Source organism: Eulemur rufifrons, chromosome 9 (assembly GCF_041146395.1).
Source record: "Eulemur rufifrons isolate Redbay chromosome 9, OSU_ERuf_1, whole genome shotgun sequence".
Lineage (NCBI taxonomy): Eukaryota > Metazoa > Chordata > Mammalia > Primates > Lemuridae > Eulemur > Eulemur rufifrons.
This window is the reverse complement of record NC_090991.1, coordinates 38,672,498-38,699,130: the sequence shown is the minus strand read 5'-3', so window position 1 is coordinate 38,699,130 and position 26,633 is coordinate 38,672,498. Positions and strand designations below refer to the sequence as shown.

The 26,633-nt window shown below is 40.6% G+C and overlaps 1 protein-coding gene across 4 annotated transcripts in view; it reads left to right on the top strand.

Moving 5' to 3' along the window:
- Window positions 1-26,633, top strand: part of STAT3 (signal transducer and activator of transcription 3) — a 56,163-nt gene that overhangs the window by 7,721 nt on the left and 21,809 nt on the right. For all 4 annotated transcript variants that reach the window (XM_069482576.1, XM_069482575.1, XM_069482578.1 and 1 more), the window contains exons 2-4: window positions 23,549-23,699; window positions 24,667-24,811; window positions 25,429-25,527. In XM_069482576.1, coding sequence (XP_069338677.1) covers window positions 23,572-23,699; window positions 24,667-24,811; window positions 25,429-25,527 — 372 coding nt within the window. In that variant the 5' untranslated portion in view covers window positions 23,549-23,571. The remainder of the gene's footprint in view (window positions 1-23,548; window positions 23,700-24,666; window positions 24,812-25,428; window positions 25,528-26,633) is intronic.

The following is a 26,633-nucleotide window of genomic DNA, read 5'->3' as shown; positions in this document are numbered from 1 at the left end:
GCAAGTAGGTAGAAGCATGTGGGAAACTTTAGGATGCAAATTACTATATTGAAGAGTCCTAGGTTTATAAAATAGCCTAAGATTCCTGTTTCTCAAATGTACCACTCTGGTACAGGATGTCTGTAGTGAGGAAGGCTGCGTGTATGGTAGGATACATAGGGGTATATGGAAATTCTCTGTACTTTCTTTTCAATTTTGCTATGAACCTAAAAATGCTCTAAAAAATAAAATATATTAATTAAAAAAAAGATTCCTGTTTCTGTAGAAATATCTGAGATGTTCTGGGTGAGAAGTGCTCCATAGATTCCATGGGCATCTCCTGGAGGTGAGGGATAGAGAAGATCCAAATGATCTCTGGTTTAAACTTTTCCCCCTTTCCCTAGGAAAGATTAATGCTAGTCTTGTCTTGTCTTTTTTTTTTTTTAAATTAAGAGACAAGATTTTGTTCTGTTGCCCAGGCTGGAGTACATTAGCACAATCATAGCTCACTGCAATCTCAAACTCCTGTGCTCGAGGGATCCTCCTGCCTCAACCTCCTAAGTTTCTGGGACTACAGGTGTGTGCCATCACGCCCAGCTATCTTTTTTATTTTTTGTGGAGACAGCCCCCCCCCACGCCAATTTTTTTTTAAAAGCTTGCTGTACATATACCATAGTGCCAGGGCCCATCCCATTAATCTCAACTTTTTCTTAAACTCTATTGCTCCTTTGGCAGGTGGAGAGGGATTTGTCTGTCTTTTTGCATTGTTCTCACAGATGGGTTTCTTATTAATGCTTTTGTTGAGTTGTCTACGGCAGCAGTTTTCAGATTGTGGTCCACAGACCCTTGGAGGTCCCAGATCAAAACTATTTTCATAATACGGTTGTATTTTTTACTTAATTGACATTTGCACTTATACTAGTAGTGATTATATTTGGTGTACTCACAGAAAAAACACTTAAAGATGTCCATGATGAAATAGTAAGTGATATTAATTTCATTGTCTTTCAACCCTTGAGGACGTATATTTGTGATATTCTGTACTGAAATGGGAGGCGTGCATAAAGCACTTCTGTGTACTGAATTATGGTGGTTGTCTGAAGGGAAAGCACTTGTGAATTGAGTTGTGATCTCAGACTAGCTGCTTTTTCCATGAAACACCATTGTTACTTGAAAGAATGATTGACAGACCAACTGGGATATTGGCAGGCATTTTGTTGAAAATGAAGGAAGGGAAGCTGTCCCTTTGAACTATGCCTCTCTTTCCACTACATTTTTTTGTTTTGAAAGATGGTTATTTTTCATGAAAATGTTATTTATGTTATAAGTAATAGATTTATTTTTTGAAATGAATTAATAAATATTTTTAAGATTTCTCGATTTTAATTTCTAATACATATAATTTCCAATAGACAATTTCTTAATTTCTAATAGATATAACCTCCATAAACACAAGCTCTTTAGGGTCCTCTCAATTTTTAAGGGTATAAAGGAGTCCTGAGAGCAAAAAGTTTGAGAACTGGTGATCTAAAGATTTTAGCATAAGAATTCCTGTGTTATTTGCTTAAAAAAGAAAAAAAGAGGCTGGACACAGTGGCTCATGCCTGTAATCCTAGCACTCTGGGAGGCCCAGGTGGGCGGATCCTTTGAGCTCAGGAGTTCGAGACCAGCCTGAGCAAGAGCGAGACCCCCATCTCTACTAAAAAATAGAAAGAAATTATCTGGACAACTAAAAATACATAGAAAAAATTAACCGGGCATGGTGGCGCATGCCTGTAGTCCCAACTACTTGGGAGGCTGAGGCAGAAGGATTGCTTGAGCCCAGGAGTTTGAGGTTGCTGTGAGCGAGGCTGATGCCACGGCACTCTAGCCAGGGTGACAGAGTGGGACTCTGCCTCAAAAAAAAAAAAGAAAAGAAAAGAAAACAAGATTCTATAGATCTGCCCCAGAGAGTCTGATTTAGTTTATCTGGGGTCATTTTAACAGGCATGCCAGATATTCTGATTCAGTTGGTCCTTGGTCCTTAGTTTGAGAAACACTACAAGGATCATAGAATATAAAGTCTTCTTCAGATTAGTGAAGTCACATCCACAGGGCTTAGAAATCATTTTTGTTTTGGAGATAAAGATAAATGGTTGGGTAGGCATGTAGCAAATAAGGGAAAAAGCTTTAGAGAGTTCTTTTTATTCTGTTTAGTCTTCTTGGTATTTATTTATGTACCTGAATATTAATCAAGGATGGATTATGACTAACTAAAGAGTCATGACTTTACCAGATTAATGTTCAGTTTGGTTTTATTGATAGAGTATCCAGGAACATTTTAAGGTACTTTTTGACTACTTGGTTTAATTTCTAAAGACAATTCTGGTAAAAGAATAATCTTTAAATTTTATAAGAAGTGTGATTTATTTCAGACATGTTTTAATAAAGTTACTTTCCACTTATTACATGTAAGATAAGTAAAGCCTGTGTTTTCCTTTTTTCTTGTAATTGCTTGTATGACAAATTCAAAGAGAAATTTTCTTGTCAGAGATCATATAGCGGAGATAAGACTTAAAAACAGATAATTTGAGAGCCTGTTGTCATGGTGCATGTCTATAGTCCCAGGTACTTGAGGGGCTGAGGTAGGAGGATCCCTTGAGCCTGGGAGTTGGAGTCTAGCCTGCTCAACAGAGCGAGACCCTGTCTCTAAAAAACATAACAAAACAAAACAAAAAACCAACTAACAAACAAAAAGGATAATTTGATTCCACTAGCCTGGGAGTTTGAAGATTCCATGTTGTGTTCTGGATCTAATATTATCTTTGTGTAGTGTACTTAGGTAACATTTCTGTCCTTATCTGTAAAATGGAAATAACACCTACTTGTTAGGGTTGTTGCATTATCTTGGCCACCTCAGGATTCTCTTTGGCTGATTGATTGACTGGAAAATCCAATGTGAATTTGTGCTTCAGGCCACATTCTGTATGGATGTGATTTTTATTAATAGAATCTACCCCCAACACTAACTGGCATAGTGTTTCTTATTTATTTATTTATTTTTGAGACGGAGTCTTGCTCTGTTGCCCAGGATAGAGTGCCATGGTGTCAGCCTAGCTCACAGCAACCTCAAACTCCTGGCTCAAGAGATCCTCCTGCCTTAGCCTCCCGAGTAGCTGGGACTACAGGCACACACCACCCCACCTGGCTAAGTTTTTCTATTTTTAGTAGAGATGGGGTCTCGCTCTTGCTCAGGCTGGTCTTGAACTCCTGAGCTCAAGCGATCCTCCTGCCTTGGCCTCCCAGAGTGCTAGGATTACAGGCGTGAGCCTCCACGCCCGGCCTGGAATAGTATTTCTAAGTTCTTTCTAAGCATGTATTCTTCATCTAAGTCATGACTACCACCTCACTTACATTGTCAGGTTATAATTTCATGAGTAGTGGAGTTTTCTTAACTTTCTCTTGTGTGGGAGCTAATGGACAAGATCAGCTGTTCTTTGAAGAGTGGTTACATCATGTATAGCTATGATGTACAATGAGGTCACTTAGTTTTCTAAGTATATTAGTCATTTTTATAACACTTTCATAGAAAAGCTTTTCTTACCGAGGAGATTGCTCATACTCCATCTCGAATAATTTAAACTTTATAGGTCAGATTTATCTTTTAAAAAACTTTTTCATAAAGCTCAATGCATTTTTAAAATTAATCTTTATTTTTTAGAGCAGTTTTAGTATTACAGAAAAATTGAGTGGCAGGTATACAGAGTTCCCATATACTCCCTACTCTCCCTCTCCCACAATTTCTCCTATTATTAACATCTTGCTTTAGTGTAGTAGTACATTTGTTACAACTGGTAAGTCAGTATTGATGCGTTATTAACTAAAATCCATAGTTTACATTACAGTTCCCTCTGTTGTACATTCTGTGGATTTTGACAAACCTATGATGATGTATCTACCACTACAGTATCATACAAAATAATTTCACTACTCTAAAGATTTCTTATTCTGGTCCTGTTCATCCCTTTCCTGAACCACTGGCAATTACTGATTTTTTTTTTTTCTGTCTCCATAGTTTTTTTTCTTTTCCAGAATGTCATATAGTTGGAATTACACAGTATGTAGTCTTTTTGGATTGACTTCTTTCACTTAGCAATATGCATCCAGGTTTCTTCATGTCTTTTTGTGGCATGATAGCTCATTTCTTTCCCTTGGTGAGTAACATTCCTTTGTATGGATATACCACATTTTGTTTATCCATTCACCTGAAGTACGTTTTGATTGCTTCCAAGTTTTGGCAGTATGAATAAAGCTACTATAAACATCCCTGTACAGGTTTTTGTGTAGACTTAAGTTTTCAACTCTTCTAGAGAAATACTAAAAAGGGCAAGTGCTAGATTGTATGTTAAGAATATGTTTAGTTTTGTAAGATACTGCCAAACTGTCTTCAGTGTGACTGTACCATTTGTATTCCCACCAGCTGTGGATGAGAGTTCCTGTTGCTGTATGTCCTCACCAGCATTTGGTGTTGTCTGTGTTTTGGATTTTAGCCATTTTAATAGTTGTGTAGTGGTATCTCATTGTTTTCATTTGCAGTTTCCTGATGACATTTGATGTTGAACATCTTTTCATATGCTTATTTGCCATCTATATATCCTGTTTGGTGAGGTGCCTGTTCAGATCTTTTGCCCAGTTTTAAATCAGATTGTTTTCTTATTGTTGAGAGTTTTAAGAGTTATTTGTCTATTTTGGCTATGTTTAATTTTTCCCCCATAAAACTTTTTAGCTGGCATAAAATTTTCTTCTAGAATTCAAGCCCGTGTGTACTGTGGACAAGGAAATGAAATACTTGCATTTCCCTCTTTCTTGTGATTTTAACCTTCAAACTCTCTTGTATGTAGATAAGGCTGGCCATAGGTCCCCAGTCTGGAATACAGACTTAGATACTGATCTCTATGTTTAGAGTAATCTCTCTGCTCTTTTATACATTATATTCTGGTTAGAGTATTGATTCCTCCTTAATTAACATGTGAACATTTCTGAGCCTAGGTGGATTGGAAGAGTGGAGAAATAATCTTTTGAGAGAGGAGAATCACCATTTCTAGAGGTTACTCTTCTTGGGCTCTTTTCAAGCACTTTTTGGTGGTGGTGGGGTTCAGATTAAAAGGGCAAAAGTGAGAAGACAGTCTCCCAAGGGGCCCTGGGAGCCATTAAGGGAGTCAATCCTAGGAAGAAAGTAATGAGAGTGTCTTGAGTGCCTTTGAGAACTTTTGGTGGATTTATCTTGGGATTGAGAACCATGAACCTCATTGAAGGAAGGGGTGGGATGGTGGGATGGTGGGCTGGAGTGTCGTCAGTGATCTCTGCATTACCAAATTGAATGGACACTACTCTGTTGCCATTTTTCTCACCCTTTTGGTGGTGGTAGACACAGTTGAACATTTCTTTCTTGAAACATTGTCTTCTCTCTCTTTTTTAAAATTAATTAATTAATTTATTTTTTAAATGGGAGGATCGATTCAAGTTGCCCTGAATATACACTCCCCATTTTCTTCTCTTGGCTTCTGTGAGAACATAGTCCCCTGGTTTTCCTTCAGTCTACTGTGTCCTTCCCAGTTTTCTTTCCTGGTCATCCTCCTCTACCTGAATTGGAATGTTGAAGTGCCTTAGGCCCCTGTTCGGGTTATCTCATCTGTTACTCTGACTTTCACTGTGATGATGCTTTCACCACCCTGATAACTACCAAGTGTGCATCTCCTGCCCAGACTTCTCTGGGCTCCCCGTTCCTGCATCCTGCTGCTACTTGACATTTCCCTTTGTTCAGCTTGTAGTTGTCTCCTATTTATTTTGTCTAAAACATAACTCTTAAACTTTCTCTCCACAAGCTTTTGCCTCTCTCCTCATCCATGGTAGATCACCACCTAGAGCAAGCCAGAAATCTAGGAACCATCCTTAACTCCCCTGTTCTCTTATACCTCTGCTTCAGTTCAAATCAGAAAGTCCCGTTGTTTCTGCCTAAAACTCTAAAGTTTTCCCTTTTTTTGTCTTGTCCTGAATTTCGTTTCTGCTCCATGTTAGACTAGATACCCTGAAAACCCTCCTGTACAAAACACCTAGAAATGCTGGATAAACTGAGCTTTCAAGAAAAACAGGGAAATCTTCAGAAGCAAAAACCAAACAAGCTGCTGGTGTGCCTGTAGTCCCAGCTGCTTGGGAGGTGGGAGGATCACTTGAGCCCTGGAGTTCTGGGCTGTGGTGTGCTATGTGGATCGGGTGTACATACTAAGTTTGGCATCAATATGGTGACCTCCTGGGAGCAGAGGACCACCAGGTGGCCTAAGGAGCTATGAACCAGCCCAGGTCGGAAGTGGAGCAGGTCAGAACTCCATGCTGATCTGTAGTGGTCTGGTGCCTGTGAATAGCCACTGCATTCCAGCCTGGGCAACATAACAAGACCCCATTGCTAGTTTAAAAAAAAACAGCAAAAACCATAATCTCACCAAAGAAAGGAGAAAAACCCGGTCTATAATGATGGGGGCGGGTGGGGTGCGTGTATGTGATTTACCTACCGTCATACCAAGGATTTTTGGTTAATAGCCACTCTAGGCAGGAGACAAGGTTTTGGTCTTGGTAAGGAGCTGGAACTATAAGTCCGCTAAGACAGTGCTTCCCCCTTACCTTTCTATTTTCCATCCTTTTGTGTTGTGGATTACATTCTAGAAGTTTCCTTGGCTCTGCCCTTGAACCCGTCTACTTAATTTTAAATTCTTGCTGTCATTTTCAATTTCAGGAGCTCTTTTTCCAGTTGTCATTTTCATCTTCATCTTCATCCTATTCCTGCTTAATGAGTATACTTTACCTCTCTGGGATCTTAACAGTTTTGTGAAGTTTTTCTCTGTTCCTTATATTCTTGGATTCCTGAGTTCCTTTTTTCTTGAATTCTCTATCTCTCATGTTGGAGGTTTCATTCAAAAGTGTGTTAGTTCTTAGTTCTGCTGACTAAAACATAGAATGGTCTTATGTGCTTGCTGAGTGTGTATGTTGGGCTTCACTGTGGGGAGATCGCGGGAGGCCTTGGCTGCCAGGTGTTTGGGAGCTGAGGTATATAGACTCTCACTTAATCTCCATGTTTTAGTTTGGTGACTTCCTTGCCCTCGGTTGTGCCTGGTGTCTCCAGAAAATAAGCATATTATCACCTGCTAAGTTTGGAGAGAGGCAGTTATTTGGGGAAATCTAAATGTTCTTTATGCAGATTTTCAACCAGTTCTCGTATTTTCAGCCATACCTTTTGTCCCTGCCTTCAACCATACCCACCACCTCCAACTTTGAGCTTTTGGGGGTTATACAGCACATTGCTCATTAGAGATCCCTTCTGCAGGCACTTACAGTTTTCTCAGCTGTGCTAGGTCAGTTACCATGCTTCCACTTTCTGGATTCTAGAATTTTATTGACACCCTCTGTTCACTGTCATCTCATTTCACATTTTTTGTCCTTGTGGTTTTGTACCCATTGCCCCTGTTTTACTGTCACTTTATTTTTTAAGAGACAGGGTCTTGCTCTGTAGTCCAGGCCGGAGTTCAGAGGTATTATCATAGCCCACTGTAGCCTCAATGTCCTAGGTTTAAGCGATCCTCTGCCTCAGCCTCCTAAGTAGCTGGGACTACAGGCACACACCACCACACCTGGCCAATTTTTCAAAATTTTTTTTATAGAGATGGGGGCTCGCTTTGTTGCCCAGGCTGGTCTTGAACTCCTCAGCTCAAGTGATCCTCCTGCCTCAGCCTCTCAAAGTGCTGGGATTATAGGTGTGAGCCATTGCACCTGGCCTACTGTCATTTTAGTAGGCTTTTGGGTCATGTTTAACTGGAAAATCTATGTCATATTCTCTCGAGCATTTCTTGTTTGCACATGCTGTTCCCTCTACTTAGACTGGTTACCCCTTCCTCTCCAGAATCACCATCTCATCTGTTGAACCACTATACTTTATAAAATATATAGTGATGTAGCAGCTATCCCACTTTTATGTAATTGTCTTGTTATATGTCTGCCTTTCTTTCAAAATAGTATTCAGTGTTTTCTTTCTTTTTTTTTTAAATACCATTTAACAAAAAATGATATCTCCCTAGCACTCTGGGAGGCCGAGGCGGGTGGATCGCTCAAGGTCAGGAGTTCGAGACCAGCCTGAGCAAGAGCGAGACCCCGTCTTTACTAAAAATAGAAAGAAATTATATGGACAACTAAAAATATAAAAATTAGCCGGGCATGGTGGCACATGCCTGTAGTCCCAGCTACTCGGGAGGCTGAGGCAGTAGGATCACTTAAGCCCAGGAGTTTGAGGTTGCTGTGAGCGAGGCTGATGCCACGGCACTCACTCTAGCCAGGGCAACAAAGTGACACTCTGTCTCAAAAAAAAAAAAAAAAAAAAAAAAATGATATCTCGTATCTTCTTTGACAGCAGCGACTAGATTTTACCTTGTTCTGGAGTTGCGCGTTCATCTTGTTTTGGTAGGGACTCTGAATTCTCCATCTCTGTGTTCCTCGGGGCTTAGCAAAGCACCTGGTGAAGAGACACTCAAGTGACAACACCACCAATTGTCATTGGTGACACCAATGACATCTTTACACTGGCCTAAATGTTATAGGTTGGCCAGAAAACCTCTGAGAAGTGATGTATTTTGCTTCTCTGTATTTTTATTTACTGAGGTCACAGTTATGTGATCATTTTTTTAAAATCCCAACCAAAAAATATTTCTCTTCAGGAGAATAGCAGCTGTGACCCTATTTTTCTGACTGGATGGATGATTCTCTCTTCGTAGTCAGATTTTTTTTTTCTTCTCAATTGTATTTTTCCAGTTGTAGAGTTGGGGGCTTGATTCACCTCTTTCCTCTTACGTCCTGTTGTGGTGGGAAGAACCCTAGGACTGAAGGTCAAGAGCGCGGCTGCTGGATGCTCCTGAGGCTCACAACATGGTCTGTTTCTGTGTCTGTGAAATGAGGCGGTTGGATTTATATGTTTTAAGAGCTCTTAAAACAAACAAACAAAAATGCTTTTTGTTATTGAGTTGAAACTCAAGTTTCTTGAGGGTACAGCACTGAAAAGCAGGCAGTAGATTCACTGTTTAAAGAGATTTACTATTGACTCTGGATTGGGCCTTAGACCCATCATTTTGGGACTGTCTCAAACTTCCTTATCCAGATGGTTTTATGTTTTATGAAATGCTTCATTTTTGTTCTATAATTATGGTTTAATTTCTTAGATTCTCAAATACTATCAATAGGCATATGCCATGAAATAACCTTTTAAATTTCTTGTTTTTTTTTTGGTTGAGACAGAGTCTCACTTTGTTGCCCAGGCTAGAGTGAGTGCCGTGGCGTCAGCTTAGCTCACAGCAACCTCAGACTCTTCGGCTTAAGCGATCCTACTGCCTCAGCCTCCCGAGTAGCTGGGACTACAGGCATGCGCCACTATGCCCGGCTAATTTTTTCTATATAGATTTTTAGTTGTCCATATAATGTCTTTCTATTTTTAGTAGAGACGGGGTCTCGCTCTTGCTCAGGCTGGTCTCGAACTCCTGACCTCAAGCGATCTACCCACCTCAGCCTCCCAGAGTGCTAGGATTACAGGCGTGAGCCACCGCGCCCGGCCTGAAATAACCTTTTAGAAGACAAGAGGGTACTTAAAGTCTTCTTGCAGATTAAGGAAAAACAACTCTATTCTAAACAGTTTAGCTTTATAGGAAAAGCCTGTATTTAATCATTTTTTTCTTTTGAGGCTTAGATTTTGCTTTTATTTTGTTCTATTACTTTTTGTTGTTGTTTGTGTTTTGAGACAGTCTCACTCTGTTGCCCTGAGCAGAGTGCCGTGGCATCAGCCTAGCTCACAGCAACCTCAAACTCCTGGGCTCAAGTGATCCTCCTGTCCCAGCCTCCCAAGGAACTGGGACTACAGGCACACACCACAATGCCCAGCTATTTTTTTTTCTATTTTTAGTAGAGACGGGGTCTCACTCTTGCTCAGGCTGGTCTCGAACTCCAGCAGTCCTCTCGCCTCAGCCTCCCAGTGTGCTAGGATTACAGGCGTGAGCCACTGTGCCTGACTGAGGCTTAGATCTTAATATAAACTCTTCCATCGGGAAACTGTGTTTTCTTTGCCACTTAAAGTAAATTTGCATGAATTATTGTACCAATTAGGTCATGCTTAAGGAAGGCCAGCTTATGCCATTATATGAAATTATTAATTATTATCCTCTTTTGGTACTTCAGTTTTCCCTAAGTTAAAAGTAGGTTACACACTTTTTACAAACTTATTTAATTTTCATTCATTTATTCAACAAATATTTGAGCATCCTCTAGATGCTGGGGGAGTGGGAGTGAACAGAAGAAGGAGCTTATGGTCCCTAGCTGGTGGTAGTGAAAGGAGATCTCAAGCAAAAAAAGAAACATATGACTTCTCAGAGGGTGATGAGTACTGTGAAGGAAAATTCAGCAGGGAGAGATGTGTTGTTTTAGATAGAGGGGTGTCAAGGGGCATCGTGTGGAGATCTGAGTGAAGGGAAGGAGTGAGCCATGTAGCTGTCTTGGGGAAGAGCTTTCCAAGTGGAGAGAAGAGAAGGTGCAAAAGCCTGGGGCAGAAATGGGCATGGTGTGTTCCAGGAGCAGAGAGGAGATGGGTGTGAGTGAGGGGAGAGCTTCAGGGGAGGAGGCAGAGAGGCATGGGGCAAAATATATTACCTGGTCAGCCATGGTAGGAGTTTGGATTTTTTCCTGAGTAGGTTTTGAGCAGAGGAATGAAATGATCTGACTTAAATTTTGAAAGGATCTGTAATATGGAGAATAGACTGTAGAGAGACAAGGGCAAAAACATCCATACCAGTTAGGAGTTTAGTCCAGCCATCTTGGTAAGAGATGCTGGTGGCTTGGATTAAGCTTGCAGCAGTGCACGTGTGAGAAGTGATCACCTTCTAGATATGTTTTTTCTTTTTTTTTTTTTTTTGAGACAGAGTCTTGCTCTGTTGCCCAGGCTAGAGTGAGTGCCATGGCGTCAGCCTAGCTCACAGCAACCTCAAACTCCTGGGCTCAAGGGATCCTCCTGTCTCAGCCTCCCGAGTAGCTGGGACTGCAGGCATGCACCACCATGTCCGGCTAATTTTTTCTATATATATTTTTAGCTGTCCATATAATTTCTTTCTATTTTTAGTAGAGATGGGGTCTCGTTCTTGCTCAGGCTGGTCTCGAATTCCTGAGCTCAAACGATCCGCCCACCTCGGCCTCCCAGAGTGCTAGGATTACAGGCGTGAGCCACCACGCCCGGCCCTTCTAGATATGTTTTGAAGGTAGATCCAATAGGATTTACTAACGGATTGGATGTGGGGGAGAGGAGGAAAGAGGCTCAGTTCAAGGTTTTTAGCCTGAGCATGTGCGGGAATGGAGTTGTTGCTTGCTGCAATGGGCAAGATTGGAGGAGAAACCAGCTGGGAGAGATTTTTAATGAAGGAGTTGTTTGGATACAGTAAGTTTGGCATGCTTTTTAGACATGCAAGTGGAGATATTGAGGCAGTTGGATATGGAAGTCTGGTGTTCATGGGCAAGGATGGGGCTAGAAATGTAAATTTGGGAATTGTCAGCATACAGACATTTTGAAGGAGTGGGACTGGATAGATCATCTAGAAAGCAAGTGCACAAAGACGAGGTTTATTATTAAAATAGTTTTAACAGCAAGGACTTTTCCTTTAAAACTGAGTCCTTTTCTCATGGAAGTTGGATCTCTATAAAGACTACATCCGATCACCATTAGTAAGAATGTTGATCTAGTCCCCAAATGCAGTAAACTACCTCAAACTTAGTGGCATAAAGTAACAACCATTTTATTATGTTCGCTGGTTTCTGTGGGCATGAATTTAGATAGGCACAGCAGGGATGGCTGTCTTTGCTCTGTGCTGTCTGGGACCTCAGCTGGGAAGACATGAACATCTGGGGACAGTAATCATCTGGAATTCTTTTTGCTCACATATTTGATGCCTGAGCTGTGACAATTCAAAGGCTGATTTCAGCTGAGACTGTAGATCAAGTGCCTTCATGTGGCTTCTCCCTCTGCCTTGGGTTCCTCACAGAATGGTGGCTGGGTTCTGGAGAATGAGCCTTCCCAAGAGAATCAGGTGGAAACAACCTAACACTTTCATCACACTCGGTTGGTGCAGTTATGACTTAGCCAGGTTCAAGGGAAGGGGACAAAGACTCCCCCCTCCCACCGCCTCAATGGGAGGAGCATAGTATCAAAGAGTTTCGGGCCATGTTGTCCAACCACCACAAAAGCCTTTTGAATTTGAGGTTCTGCCCCAACCCCATAGTTACTTTGACTGAAGGAATCCTAACACAGGATCCCTGGGTGTGGATTCTCAGCCCAGACATACATTGCCCATGCTAAGTGACCAAGACTACCTTAATCTCTCTTACAGGGAAAATGACCTGAATAAATTTGAGAAAAAGTTTTTCCTTCTCCCAGTAAGTGTTGAGCTATATTATAGGTTTGTGATTTTGAGATTCAGAAATTTAAGTTCCCTTTATCTGCTTTATTTTGGTTGCCTGTCTTGGATGAATATTAATAACTTCCATAGCATTTTAGATCAGTGGATGTTTTTGTGAGACTTTTGTTTGGGCTTTGGTCAAAGATAACAGTACCCACAAGTTTTTTCCAGCAACTTGCCCGTCTCCCTTTAGTTGCCCTCAAGCTTGGAAAGTTTGACACGACGCTTTGCTTGCTCAACCTACAGTTGTTTCTCCTTTGGAAAGTTTGGCAGCCTGCTTCTGACGTCTGTGAGAGTGAGTACCCCAGCATTCAATTTATTAGACAAACGCTTTGCTTCTCTCCAGACTTCCAAACTCTAGATTACTAATCATACTGGGCAGAGCTGATATTATTTTTCTAGATACAGTTGCCACATTGGTGCCATGCTTTTCAGTACTGTGGCCATCAGTCTGTTCAGTGGAGACTTCTGCACTTATGTATGTGCAAGAGTGAGTGGAGGAAATGTTCATTTGGCATCTTAAGTTGTGTGTCCAGTTGGAAGCTGTAAATCAGAGTGGTAAATGAGGGTTGCCCCCAGAAAGCTGCTCCTTAGATGGAGGAGATGGACTCAAAACCAATAGGAGAAAGCTTCAGATGCATATATGAGTCCTGTGGGCATTCAGAGTTAAACCGAGACAGGAAAGGGGCAGATGATGCCACCCAGGGAAAAAGCATTTTAGGCAGGAACATCTGTGAGAAAGGAACAAAGTCTGCAGATACGGGGAAAGAGAGAGGTAAGTTGACTTGAAGGAAGACAATGTTTATGAAAGTCATCTGGAGGCTGGAGAGAAGAGCTGGAGGTGGCTACAGTTGGCGGAGTAGTTAGGGAGCCTTAGACAAGGGTAAATATTTTGGATTGGCAGTGAGAAGTTAGTGTATGTTTTTGAGCTTGGGGAGTGCTGTGATTTTACTCTTATTGAAAGGTCACAGAAGGATCATTCTTGAATTCTTGAGTCCATGATTCTTGACCATTCTTGAATTTTTCAAACAGCAAAACTGCGAGTTGCTCTACTCATCAGAATATTTTCTAACCGGGTGCAGTATCCCCACCTAGAAGAATCCGGCTTACTCAGTTTAGTTATAATTCACTCTAGTGGTTAATTCATGCAATACTTTTTTTTTTTTTTTTTTTTTTTGAGACAGGGTCTCGCTCTGATACCCAGGCTGCTAGAATGCAGTGGTGCAGTCATAGCTCACTGCAACCTTGAACTCTCAGGCTTCAAGGAATCCTTCTGCCTTAGCCTCCCAAGTAGCTGGGGCTACAGGCGTGTGACACCATGCCTGGCTAATTGTTTTTAATACAGACAGGGTCTTGCTATGTTGCCCATGCTGGTCCCAAACTCCTGGCTTCAAGAGATCCTCTCACCCCAGCCTCCCAAAGTGCTGGGATTACAGGTGCGATTCACCATGCCTGGCCTTAATACAAATACGTATTTTTTTTTTTAGCACCTATTATGAGCTGGGCACTATGCTGGCTGCTAGGGTGGGAGGCAGGACACACTAGTGAGCAAAAGCCAAGGCTCTTCCTGTCCTCCTGGGGCTTGCAGTTGGTTATGCATAGTGGTTATGAGTCTGAGTCATGGAGTCACATTGCTTGGGTGCAAGCGGAGTGATGGTGGTAGGAGGAAGGCATGTTGTGAGGGCCTGTGGCAGGCAGGAGCTTGGTGTTTCTGAGGACCCGAAGGAAGAGCAGAGTGCCAGGAGCTCAGACAGCAGCTGGTGCCAGCTGAGCAAGAGGGCCAGGGCCAACCAGGCTGCGGGTCACAATAGTAATGCCCACACTTATGTGCTTTGTGCCAGCTGGTCCTAAGTGCTGTGTGTACATTAACTCAATTCATATAGTGACTCTCTGAGTTAAGTACTGTTTCCTCCTTTTTCCAGATGAGGTACAAAGAGGGTAAATACCTGGCAGTAGCTACAAACTAAGTGACCTAAGTGGTGGAGCCACAATTCAAATACAGTCAGTGTGGCTCCAGGATCCATGCTTTAAGCATGACACTATTCTGCCTTAATTTAAACTACAAATTTTGTTTTTCAGCCTAAGAATGGTATAGAGTCATCAGTGTGGTTTTAAGTAAGGGAGTGGCAAGATCAAGTTTGTGTCTTGAAAAGGTCTCTCTACCCACAGTGTGGAAAGTGGCCTGGAGGTGAGCAAGCAGATGCGGGGACGGTTCACAGGCTCGCCCTGGCCCAGGTGTGTTTTGGCTCTGAGGTTTTTGGCTGATTTTCTTTGGCCTTTGCCTCCTTTCTGGGGGAAGCAGCAGGGTTTATCCGTCAGCTGTAGTACAGACCCTGGCTCCTTTTTAGTTAATGTCAACTTACTTTCTTTTTAAAAAATTATTTATTTTTTATTTTTATAAAATTTTTTTTAGGCCAGGCGAGGTGGCTCACACCTGTAATCCTAGCACTCTGGGAGGCCAAGGCGGGCAGATCGTTTGAACTCAGGAGTTCGAGACTAGCCTGAGCAAGAGCGAGACCCCATCTCTATTAAAAATAAAAGGAAATTAGCTAGACAACTAAAAATATATAGAAAAAAATTAACTGGGCATGGTGGTGCGTGTCTGTAGTCCCAGCTACTCGGGAGGCTGAGGCAGTAGGATTGCTTGAGCCCAGGAGTTTGAGGTTGCTGTGAGCTTGGCTGACATGGCATGGCACTCTAGCCCAGGCAACAAAGTGAGACTCTGTCTCAAAAAAGGAAAAAAAAATTAAAAAAAAAAAAATTTTTTTAGACATGAGGTCTCCTGTCACTCAGGCTGGAGTGCAGTGGCACAAGCGTAGCTCACTGCAGCCTCGAACTTCCTGGGCTCAATGATCTTTCCTTCTCAGCTTCCCGAGTAGCTGAGACTACAGATGTGCGCCACCATGCCTGGCTAATTTTTATATTTTTTGTAGAGACAGAGGTCTCGCTATGTTACCCAGCCTGGTCTTGAACTCCTTCCTGTAGCGTTTACTCTTGGGTTACTGAAGCGTAATGTCTTGAGGGAATCGAGCCTGAGGATAATTTGTAGACACAATAGTCTTTAGAGGCTATGGAGCCCAGTTGCCCCCCCCAGTGTCAGCATTGCTGCTGTGACATTTATCAGGGTGAGCATTTGAAAACCAAATGCATCTGGAACCTGGGAGGTTGTCCCTTACTCTTCCTTTTCTCTGAGTCACTTTTGCCCTTCAGCCAGTCACCAAGTTACGTCTAATTGTTTAATGTCTCTGGAAGATATCCACCTCTAAACACTTCCGATGCTGCTACTCAAGTTCAGCACAACCATCTCACACCTGGATTATTGCAGCCTAAGGGATCTTTCTGAAATGTAAATCAAATTGTCATTTGTCTGCTTAAAACTTTTCATTCAAAGACTTTCCCCCATTGCCCTTAGAAGAAAGTTCATATTTCTTGGTATGACTTATAGGAGAGCCTTCTCTGACCTCATCTCCTTATACCATCTCCACAGTGTTCTGCCTCATTACAACTGCCTGGACCCCACCCCTGGAGGTGATTATTCAGTAGGTCCAGGCTGAGGACCAGCATCTGGCTTTGCAGAGCTCCTCAGGTGATTCTGATGTGCATCCAGAGTGGAGCCCTGATCTCTGCTACAATTCCAAGGTTCTCATTCTGGCTGCACTTTAACATCATCTGAGGAGCTTTTGAATTTTGAAACATAGTTTCCACCCTCGGAGATTCCAAATTGGCATCTGGTTTTGTTCCCAAGCATCTCTTAAAAAAAAAAAAAAAAAACATCAGCCAGGGTGCAACCTCTGTTCACAGAAGGAATTATTCTAGGGGATAGAATTTGGGAGTAGATGTTATAGGGAAATGAGATTCTGGTCCTGGAATGATTTACACTTTCATGTACAGATCTCCGAGTATTTGAGGAACCATTCTTTTGTAATTTATCTTTTCTCTCCTAACCCCACTTCCTGCTGTCTTCTTCTTGTGAGCAAAAGTTTAAGATCGTAGACTCCTCACACCCTGATTGCCTCTCCCTGAATATGTTTGTTTTCTTGGGACTCCATTTAAACTGTGATACACAAAATTAGAATAGTACTCCAGATGCAGAACTAATAGATCCTTTAATTTGGGCACTGTTATGTGTGTTAAAATACCATAAGGTCACCTTGGCTTGGTATCATGGTTGACTCCTGGGTTACTTAAAAATCAACTGAAACTCCCACTTTCTAAAACACCAAAAGTGGTTAAGAGCAGGAATTCTGAAAACAGACTACTTGGGTTAGGATTCCAGCTCCATGCCTTTACTATCTGTGTTGTGACCTTGGATAAATCACTTAAAAATCTGTGCCTCAGTTTGTCTTCTGTAAACTGGGGATAAAAATAACATCTATCTCATAGGGTGGTTGTGAGGATGAAATGATTAAATAAATATGTCAAGTGCTGAAAACAGTGTTTGACATATGGTAAGAAGTTATAAGTTAGTTATAATCGTTACTTATTTGGACTGTTCTTTAACTAAGGTTCTTATTTTTCATCTTTTTTTTTTTTTTTTATTTTGAACGTCACTTAGTGTTTTTGCCTTTAGTCTTTTTAGGACCTAGAGCTATCCTAGGTGAAATATGTATGGAGATATTGATCAGGGCACTATCCAATCCTCTTCCCTCCCTTCTCCCCTAAAACACATATACCAAATCACAGCATTACTAACTCCCTCCCTCACGATATCATAAAAGGGTATGTTAAAATGCATGTATTTTACATGCTGATTATTCACTCAACACCTAGCGAATCTGATGGATTAATCTGTGTTTCTGTGCTTCTCATGGATTTAGGATAAGAAATGTAAATGAAAGGGCTGCCATATGGAAAATGCACCAGTACTGTGTATCCAGCACCAGCACTGAGGATGCTGTGTATCCATTCTTTCCTTTTTTTTTTTTTTTTTTTTTTTTGAGACAGTCCCGCTCTATTGCCGGGGCTAGAGTGCCGTGGCATCAACCTAGCTCACAGCAACCTCAAACTCCTGGGCTTAAGCAATCCTCCTGCCTCAGCCTCCCGAGTAGCTGGGACTACTGGCATGCGCCACCACACCTGGCTAATTTTTCTATTTTTAGTAGAGATGGGGTCTCACTGTTGTTCAGGCTGGTCTTGAACTCCTGAGCTCAAGCGATCCTCCTACCTTGGCCTCCCAGAGTGCTAGGATTACAGATGTGAGCCTCCATACTTGGCCTGATTTCTAACTTTAAAGCAAATCCTATTATTTGTAATTGAACATTATGCTAATTATAGTAATTTGTCTCAGATTGTGCACTCAAGTGTTAATATTTTATCTTTTTAGGAAACCAAAACTAGATTTATATATAGGCTTCTTGTAAAGGCAAATATCTAGTCTTAAATCTTTTTATTTTATTTTTTTTTGAGACAGAGTCTCACTTTGTTGCCTGGGCTAGAGTGTCATGGCGTCAGCCTAGCTCACAGCAACCTCACACTCCTGGGCTCAAAGCAATCCTTCTACCTCAGTCTCCCCAGTAGCTGGGACTACAGGAATGTGCCACCATGCCCGCCAACTTTTTTCTATATTTATTTTTAGCTGGCCCGCTAATTTCTTTCTATTTTTAGTAGAGACAGGGTCTCGCTCTTGCTCAGGCTGGTCTCGAACTCCTGAGCTCAAACAATACACCTGCCTCAGCCTCCCAGAGTGCTAGGATTACGGGCGTGAGCCACCACGTCCGGCCTAGTCTTAAATCTTATAAAGGTACTATTTGGATTTATAAACAATGAAATTACATGTTTACTATATAAGTGTACTTATTTTGAATTATCTTTTATTTGAAATTCCCATGTCTTAATGTCTAGAGTAATTGTGAATGGGCAATTATGAATGGCTATACTAGTTAAAACTATGGTATTTAAATGTGGACTTCTTGCCATTCATTAATCCCTTTACCCTACAGTGAAAATTTCACGAAGGTTGTATGTTTTTCTCCAGCATTAATTGCTTTCTCTTGCCTATTCTCATTTTTTTCCTTCCTAATCTACTTTAAGGAGCATGCAGCTACCTCAGATTATTTTTGGAATGTGGTATGGTGAGAATAAATAAATTGGAGTTTGCAAATATAAATAAATTCTATGGCCCTGAATGGGATTAGAAGGGTTACAGTGAAAACATTAATAGAAACCAAAGAGTTTGTTTTGCGGGCTTGATGTAAAAATCTTTTTATAGAAAAATGTCTATAATAACCTGGAAAAGAATATGAAGCTATTTAATACCATGATCCCAGTTTAAAAGACACACACACTCTGAGTTAGAGTAAAAGGCATTACATCAACATGTCAGTTGCAGCTCTGGACAGTGGGATATGGGTGATTTTATCTTTTGTTTTCTCTTTTTGCATTTTTCTAAATTTTCCACAGTGAACATTATTTTATAATCTTTTAAAAATATCATCGTAAAAGGACTGGTTTCTATAGAAATAAGTGCAAATATTTTTCTGTGTTACTTTATACATTGGTTGCCTTGGTCACTAGGCTTGTCCTTACAGCAAAGGGGCTTAGTGTAGGCAACAGATAAGATATGCTCTACTTAAAATATAGGTATGTGTCTGATATAAAGTATGGGTAACACCCAAAGAACAATCTTATGACACATTGCAAGGTGGAACAGAAATTATCTTTAGGATCATTTTCTGTTCTGGGTTATTGTATGTGCATGATTTTTGTCTCTTTTCACCTTCCCTTGCCCTGTCATAAATCTACTGATACATGGATATGAAATACAGGGCTTCATTTAAAGAGAAGTTTTATGAAGTAATGTAATGAATCCCTTTCGTAAGTGGTCCTGCCTGTGTTTCTCAACATATCTCTTGGTTTCTTCAGATTGAAGTATGTAAACGAGAACTGTGACTTCGGATAAACTTTTTTAGTGATCTTTACGGTAATAAGTTCCCCATTAGACAAGAGTTATTTGCCTTATGACTTGTTGTTGGTAGGTTATCCCCAAGGGGCTGAGAAATTCCTGTTGTGAAAAGTCCAGAAAGTCTTCAATGACTTGCTGTTTCATTTTTGTTTTTCTTTTCCCTTCAGTTATAGAAAACAGGATCACACTTACCTTTCCTTTGTACATTAATTAGCATCTCCTATCTGCTAATAACCTAAGCCTAGTGAATGCTTTGAAATAAGTCCTATGTAACTATGTGCCCTAAAGCAGCCACTATATGGAATGAATTGACTTTTCTCCTATGCACCCAGAATGGTACTTGGCACTCATATTGTTACTCAAATCACTTTGTGTGTTTTGGGGGTCAATGAAGTGGTTATTAAATCACAGGCTTAGAATTATTCTGTAGATAAATAATTTAGTTAGAACTTACTGGAATTCTTTAACTTGTAATTTGAAAAATCAGAATCAAAATTGTGAAATAAGGTGGGTTCTTTTAAATTTTTTCCAGTAAAAATTTTTTCCAATAAAACAATTACAGTAAAGCTGCTTGGCAGTGATTTTCCTAAGACAGTTTGGCTAGTCATCTCTTAAGGATATGCTGTTCTTATGAAGAAGATTTGATCTGATTGTCCTGTGGCTGCTGTTAATTAAATATGCTTTGCAGCTAAGCAGCCTATAAGAAGATGACTATTTGAGTATTTGCCCATCCTGTCCTTGAAACTACTGTCTGCTCTTTGGCTTTAATTTATTATAATCTTTTTCATGTAGGATAGCAATTAAAGTATTGCCTGTGGTGATTAGACTAAGAAGTAAAACACAAAATCATTCATTCTTGGTGCTTTTAATTTAATGAAAAAAAAACTACAAGCTGGTCTCTGGTTTAAGAAATAACAGAATATTGTGGCCTGGCCCAGTGGCTCACACCTGTAATCCTAGCACTTTCGGAGGCTGAGGAAGGAGGATTGCTTGAGCCCAGGAGTTTGAGAGCAGCCTGTCTCTACAAAAAATTAAAAAGTTAGCCGGGCATGGTGGTGGGTACTTACAGTCCCAGCTGCTCGGGAGGCTGAGGCAGGAGGATTGCTTGAGCCCAGGTGTTGGAGGCTGTGGTGAGTTATGATCGCGCCACTGCACTCTAGCCTGGGCAATGGAGTGAAACCCAGTCTCAAAACAAAAACAAAAAACAAAACACAGTATTGTACTATTAATACTTATTAGCCCTCCTTTGTCTCCAACAAAAATATCAAAATAGCAACAATCCTTAGTTATGGACTGGAAATGAATAATGTTATTGACAATTTTCAACAACTTATAATTTTTTATGGTATGATAGTTTGAAAATGCAAATATGCATTACCCTAAATGTTAATCTGTAATTGAGTAGGTATAGTGAGATGCTGTGGTTTTTTCCTATGGTTTTAACTTGGAACTTGAGGGTATAGACTGTGATAGTCTGCATTTGTATTCAAGATAAGCAATTAAATAGTCCATTTTAAATTTATAACACTGGATTTTATTATGAAAAGCAGGTGACTATTTCTTTAAATCCTTTATTAACAGAACCATGGCTTTTTTGTTACATTGTCTAGAACAGCAGTATCCTGTAAAAATACGATGCAAGTCATATATGTAATGTTAAATTTTCTAGTAGCCACATTAAAAGAAATGGGTGATATTAATTTTAGTGATATATTTTATTTAACCCAGTGTATCAAAATATTATCATTTCAATATTGAGATATTTTACATTCTTCTTTTTTTTTTTTTTTTGTAAATCTTCAAAGTCCAATGTGTATTTTATGCTTACAGCATATCTCACTTTAAAGCAGTCACGTTTTGAGTGCTCAGGAGCCACATGTGGCCAGTGACTACCACACTGGACCGTGTAGGTTTAGAGTTTCAGTAAATCTATATGCAGTAGAATCCACACAGATTGGCATACTATATAGATTTCTGTGTTGATCAGGTCCTGATAAACATGAGGCAGATCCTGATTTTAGTCTGTGACGCAGATCTTAACTTGGCCCTAATGCGAATATTGTAAGAGAGATCTAACAGCCTTTGATTTCTTACCGAGGGTAATACACACCCTGGTTATAATGCTTCAGCACGTAGCTTTTGCGTCAGCCACTGTTTTATTCCAGATAGCGTTTAACGTACATGGACCACTGCCCAGGCAGTGTCTGTCGTGTGGGCGATGGTGAGTAGTACCACTAACTAGCAGTAGATAAAAATGGTTGGGAGATGCCTAAGGGGAAAAAAGACATTGTTTAAAAAAAAAAAAAAAGTCCCAAAAACCCATGAAACTTATTTATTCCTCTCTAACGTTGTTGGAAGATTTAGTTAATTTATGGAAACATATTGGCCTAATTGGCCAGTCTCATTCTGACATTCTCATATTTTTGCTTTGTTCAGCATTTTCACCGGTGGAATTTAAGTCCTTAGTATTTGAGGAGAGGGAAAATACCTTAGATCTGTGCTGTAAGTTATGAAGTACACACCAGATTTAGAAAACTTAGTACAAAAAAAGAGTGGAAAGTATCTCTTTAATAATTTTTGTGATTACATGTTGACATGATAACATTTTGGCTATATTAGGTTAAATTAAATATATTATCAAAGTTAATTTCAACTGTTTCTTTTTACTTTTTACAAAATATGGCTACTAGAAGATTTAAAATTGGATATTTGGCTTGTAATCTATTTCTGTTGGACAGTGCTGCCTGGGATTGTTAACTAGTCAGTATAAAGACTGCCAAGAGATACTGTAATGTGCTTGCCTGGATATGTGCTTGAGAGCTCGACAAATTGATACCATCTTCGCAGTAGCAAGGGGGTTATTCTGTGTCTGTCCTCTCAAAAGAGGGAGGGAAAATGCAGCACGGCCCTCTCAGGTTCTGTGGGAAACCTGATCCTGAACCACTTATCAACCGTTAAAGGTGCTGCTTTGAGGACAGAAGACCTGTTGGTTTTGTCGCCAGTTTGCTCGCTCATTTTTATGAAAGGGCCAATGCATAATTAGGTGCTTCTTCGTACTTTCTCTGAGACATAAGTTAAGAACTCTAGTTAAGTGTGTTTGTGTATATTCAGTCTTTCATTAAATGTTCTCACTGTCCCAGAGAACCGTCTCGGTATAGCTTGGTCTGTAAATACCTTAGTCTTTAGCTCTTGCTCATAGTTATTTATAGAAATTCTGAAAACTACTTGGTCTGTATTGATATTTCCATGACCCAAACTATTCAGAAAGAGGACCACAGGTGATTAGCTGGGTTGGCTTCTCATACCTGAGCATTTCACTGGGGTATTCACGAACCTGGGGAAAACTCATACACCTGGTATCTGACTTCCTTTCCCTCTCATCCCAGACTGAGAAATTAAAAAAACAAAAATTATTTTTTGTTGAGTAGGAGAATCCTAGGCAGAGCTTCACTTATACTTTTAAACCCATAGTCTTGGAATTAGCTTTCTGTTCTCCCTGAACATCCGCATTCCACATTTTGATCTTAGCACAGGCTTACTATGTATACTTCCCAGTTCACCTGAAAGGGGTGTGGGGTGGAAAGAAAAGAACTGACATGTTTTGAGCATCTGCTGTGTGCTATGCATTAAGTTGGGTACTTTATATACATATATACAATTTTTTTTTTTTTTTTAGAGATAGGGTCTTGCTATGTTGCCCAGGCTGGTCTTGAACTCCTAGGCTCAAGGGATCCTCTTGCCTAAGCCTCCCAAGTAGCTGGGATTACAGGAGCAAGTCACCACACCTGGCTTGAGCTGGGTGCTTTAGAAATTTCTCAGTAGCCCTGAGGGATAAGAATTATGATCTGTATTTTATAGTTGAGGAAATTGAAATCTGGAAGTTAATTTTTCAACTTCACATATCTCTGGTAGATCATGGATTCTAGAACTTGGCATCATACCTACTTGTCATCTCAGTTTAAAAGAAGCTGTGATATTCCTTCCGGGGGTAGAGATTGTGACCATGTATGTCATGTCCTAAACTCGGAGAAACATGTAGGATCCTTCCCAGAACATCTTTATCCCTAATCATAGACCTGACACCTGTGTTGGGTAGATGGGGTATTTCTAGATTGCTTACCCCCACTGGGGCATGTGGTGACTGTATGAACACTTTGGTTTGCAGTTGGGACACCTGATTCCAGCAGGATGGCCCAATGGAATCAGCTACAGCAGCTTGACACTCGATACCTGGAGCAGCTTCATCAGCTGTACAGTGACAGCTTCCCGATGGAGCTACGGCAGTTCCTGGCCCCTTGGATTGAGAGTCAAGATTGGTAAGTCCTTGTTTAGAAACTCTCCAAACGGTATGCCGAATACCAGGCATTTGTTTTGGTTTGAATCAAGAGATCTGTTCTAACTTCACACTTTGCTATGTCATTGAAAAAATTATGAATACAGGTGATGGGGGAAAAGATCAGGAGATGAAGAGAAGATCCTTTGGTCTTGTAAAGCATTTTCTATATTCGAAGAACACATGGGCAGCTGTCTTTTGGCACATTGCAACAGCCTGCTTGATGGTAGATGTTTTGAAGGTTGATTTGGATCTCATTTACTTGAGGAGATCCTCTGTGATATAGAAATATTTTTTATCTGAGTGAGGATTCTGTTACAGAAAGAAGTTTGGGTCTATACTTGTGATTTCCCTTTAATTAAAGGAAAGAGACACAGAGTAAGGGAAATAGACTTCATTCATGGAGGAGATCATGGCACAGAAGTCCAACAATTTCTTTCAGTTTAGTGTATTCAGGTTCACTTACTGATTTTGGTTAATGCAGGCCAATATGACCTAGTTTTTCCAGAATATGTACCCTGCTTTGGTAATGGGCCATGGAGGTGATTCAGAGATGCTGGAAATAGACCATCATAGCCTGGGATTGCGTATTTATACTAATAACCCAACCAGTTACTGAGAGTTGACTGGGAATTTAAAGCAAAACAGCATATCTATCCACTTTGCTCAGATATTTTATAGCCTATGGAAGTGGCTAATCATATTTGGGATAATTGTTAATAATTATTAAATTGCGGGCATTTGTTGTTGCTGAGCAAGAAGATCTAAAATGATGGAGTATATACTCTGGTTTCTCTTCAGATCATATAACTCTTTCGCCTTTTCTTAAAATGATGGAGTATAACATCAGATTTGTCTTCTTTTTTTTTTCCTTCTTGGCAGTGATTTCTGTGTGTGCATGTGTGTATGTAGGCTTAGAAATCATTCTTCATTGTTCTTCCTTTTCCTAGGGCATATGCGGCCAGCAAAGAATCACATGCCACTTTGGTGTTCCATAATCTCCTGGGTGAGATTGACCAGCAGTATAGCCGCTTCCTGCAAGAGTCAAATGTTCTCTATCAGCACAATCTGCGAAGAATCAAGCAGTTCCTTCAGGTGTGAGGGAACACTCCGTAGGAGAAACTGGGCCTGCGGAGCAGGATGTTAGCTTTCCTTCCTGGAAGCATTTCTTTTCTCATTTGGCTGAATAATGAGAACCTATCTTGTATTTTCAATCAAAGGAGAAGTAATTAACCCTTTCTCAAAGCTCTGTGTACTTACCCTTGGGAACCATTACCTGAGATTCACTTCTCTTGTCACAGTAAAAGTAATAGTGATTGTTATGTTGGTCATATTATGATAGCATCATAGTAACTAGGTCCCCTCATAGGAAGATGGCTCCCGCTTTTCAATGTTAGTTTGACTGTAATGGGATGCTCCTTGACCAAGTCAGTCACCCCCCTGTAAGACCAGGATGATGTACTGTCCAAAGACTCAGACTCATGTGCTTCTGTCACAGCAACAGTACAGCTCATCTTAACCACCTTTCTCCTCCTCTCCCCTTCATCCTCCACTGATTTCATGCAGGCTCCAAGGCCTTTGTTCTGTTGTTTCATGTAATAAATGTAATATTCTCCTCGGTTGATCACGAAATTAGTTTTAAGTTAGCAAAGTTCAGTCTATATCTTCATAGTCTGCTGCTAATTTTCATTCTCTTTCTCTCCTACCTATAGAGCAGGTATCTTGAGAAACCAATGGAGATTGCCCGAATTGTGGCCCGGTGCCTGTGGGAAGAGTCCCGGCTCCTCCAGACTGCAGCCACTGCAGCCCAGGTGAGACCTGAGAAGAAACAAAGCACTGGTCTGGGAGAAACAGAAAGTCAAACAACTTCATAATGCAATAAAATATAAATTATTAAACATACTAAAAATGAAGAAAAAAACAAATTAATAATCATAAAAATACATTGAAAAAGACTTAAAAAAATTTATACCCTCTATCCCGCTAAGAAAAGCCAACAGGCCCCATGGTTTAAAAGTTTTGTTCTGACAACCTTTCATGGTACAGGTTGTTACAATATCATTCAAACTCTTCCAAATTATAGACAAACAAGAGATGTTTCCAGCTTATTTTGTGAGGCTGATATAATCCTCAGTAAAACGTAAAAAATACAGTGTAAGTAGAGAAAATGGTTAGGATTTTTGCATTCTTGTGGTTTATATTCCAAGAATGCAAGGATGGTTTGACATTAGAAATTATTTTCTTTCTTTTTTTTTTTTTTTTTTGAGACAGCATCTCACTTTGTTGCCTAGGCGGGAGTGCAGTGGCAATATCATAGCTTACTGCAACCTCGAACTCCCAGGCTCAGGTGATCCTCCTGCCTCAGCCTCCCAGGTAGCTGTGACTACAGGCATGTGCCACCATGCCCAGCTAATTTTTAAAATTTTTTATAGAGATGGGATCTTGCTGTGTTGCTCAAGCTGGTCTCAAACTCCTGGCCTCAAGTGATCCTCTCGTGTCAGCCTCCCAAAGTGCTGGGATTATAGGTGTGAGCCACTGTGCCTGGCCTTGGCATGTTCTTAAGTGTCTAGTATGGGTAAAAGCTCTAGGAGCTAGAAAGAAGAATGGATGTAATCCCTGCTACCCAGGGGCTCTCAGGCTAGTTGGAATTATAAGTACACAAATGCTCAGAGTGAGAAAACACAGAGGAAGATGTGTGTCATTTTGTCTAAGGAAGTTGAATAAGATTTCATAGGAAAGTGAACATTGGAAATGAATTTGAAGGTGGATGAGTTCAGGTGTGCTTAGGTAGGAGTGTATGCCAGGCTGAGAAGATAGCATGTGGGGAGGAAACGTGTGGAAACAGGCTGTATGTGGGGAAGAGTGGGTAGTTTAGGGTGACTGAGGCCCAGGCAGGGAAAGTTTAAGTTGTTATCAG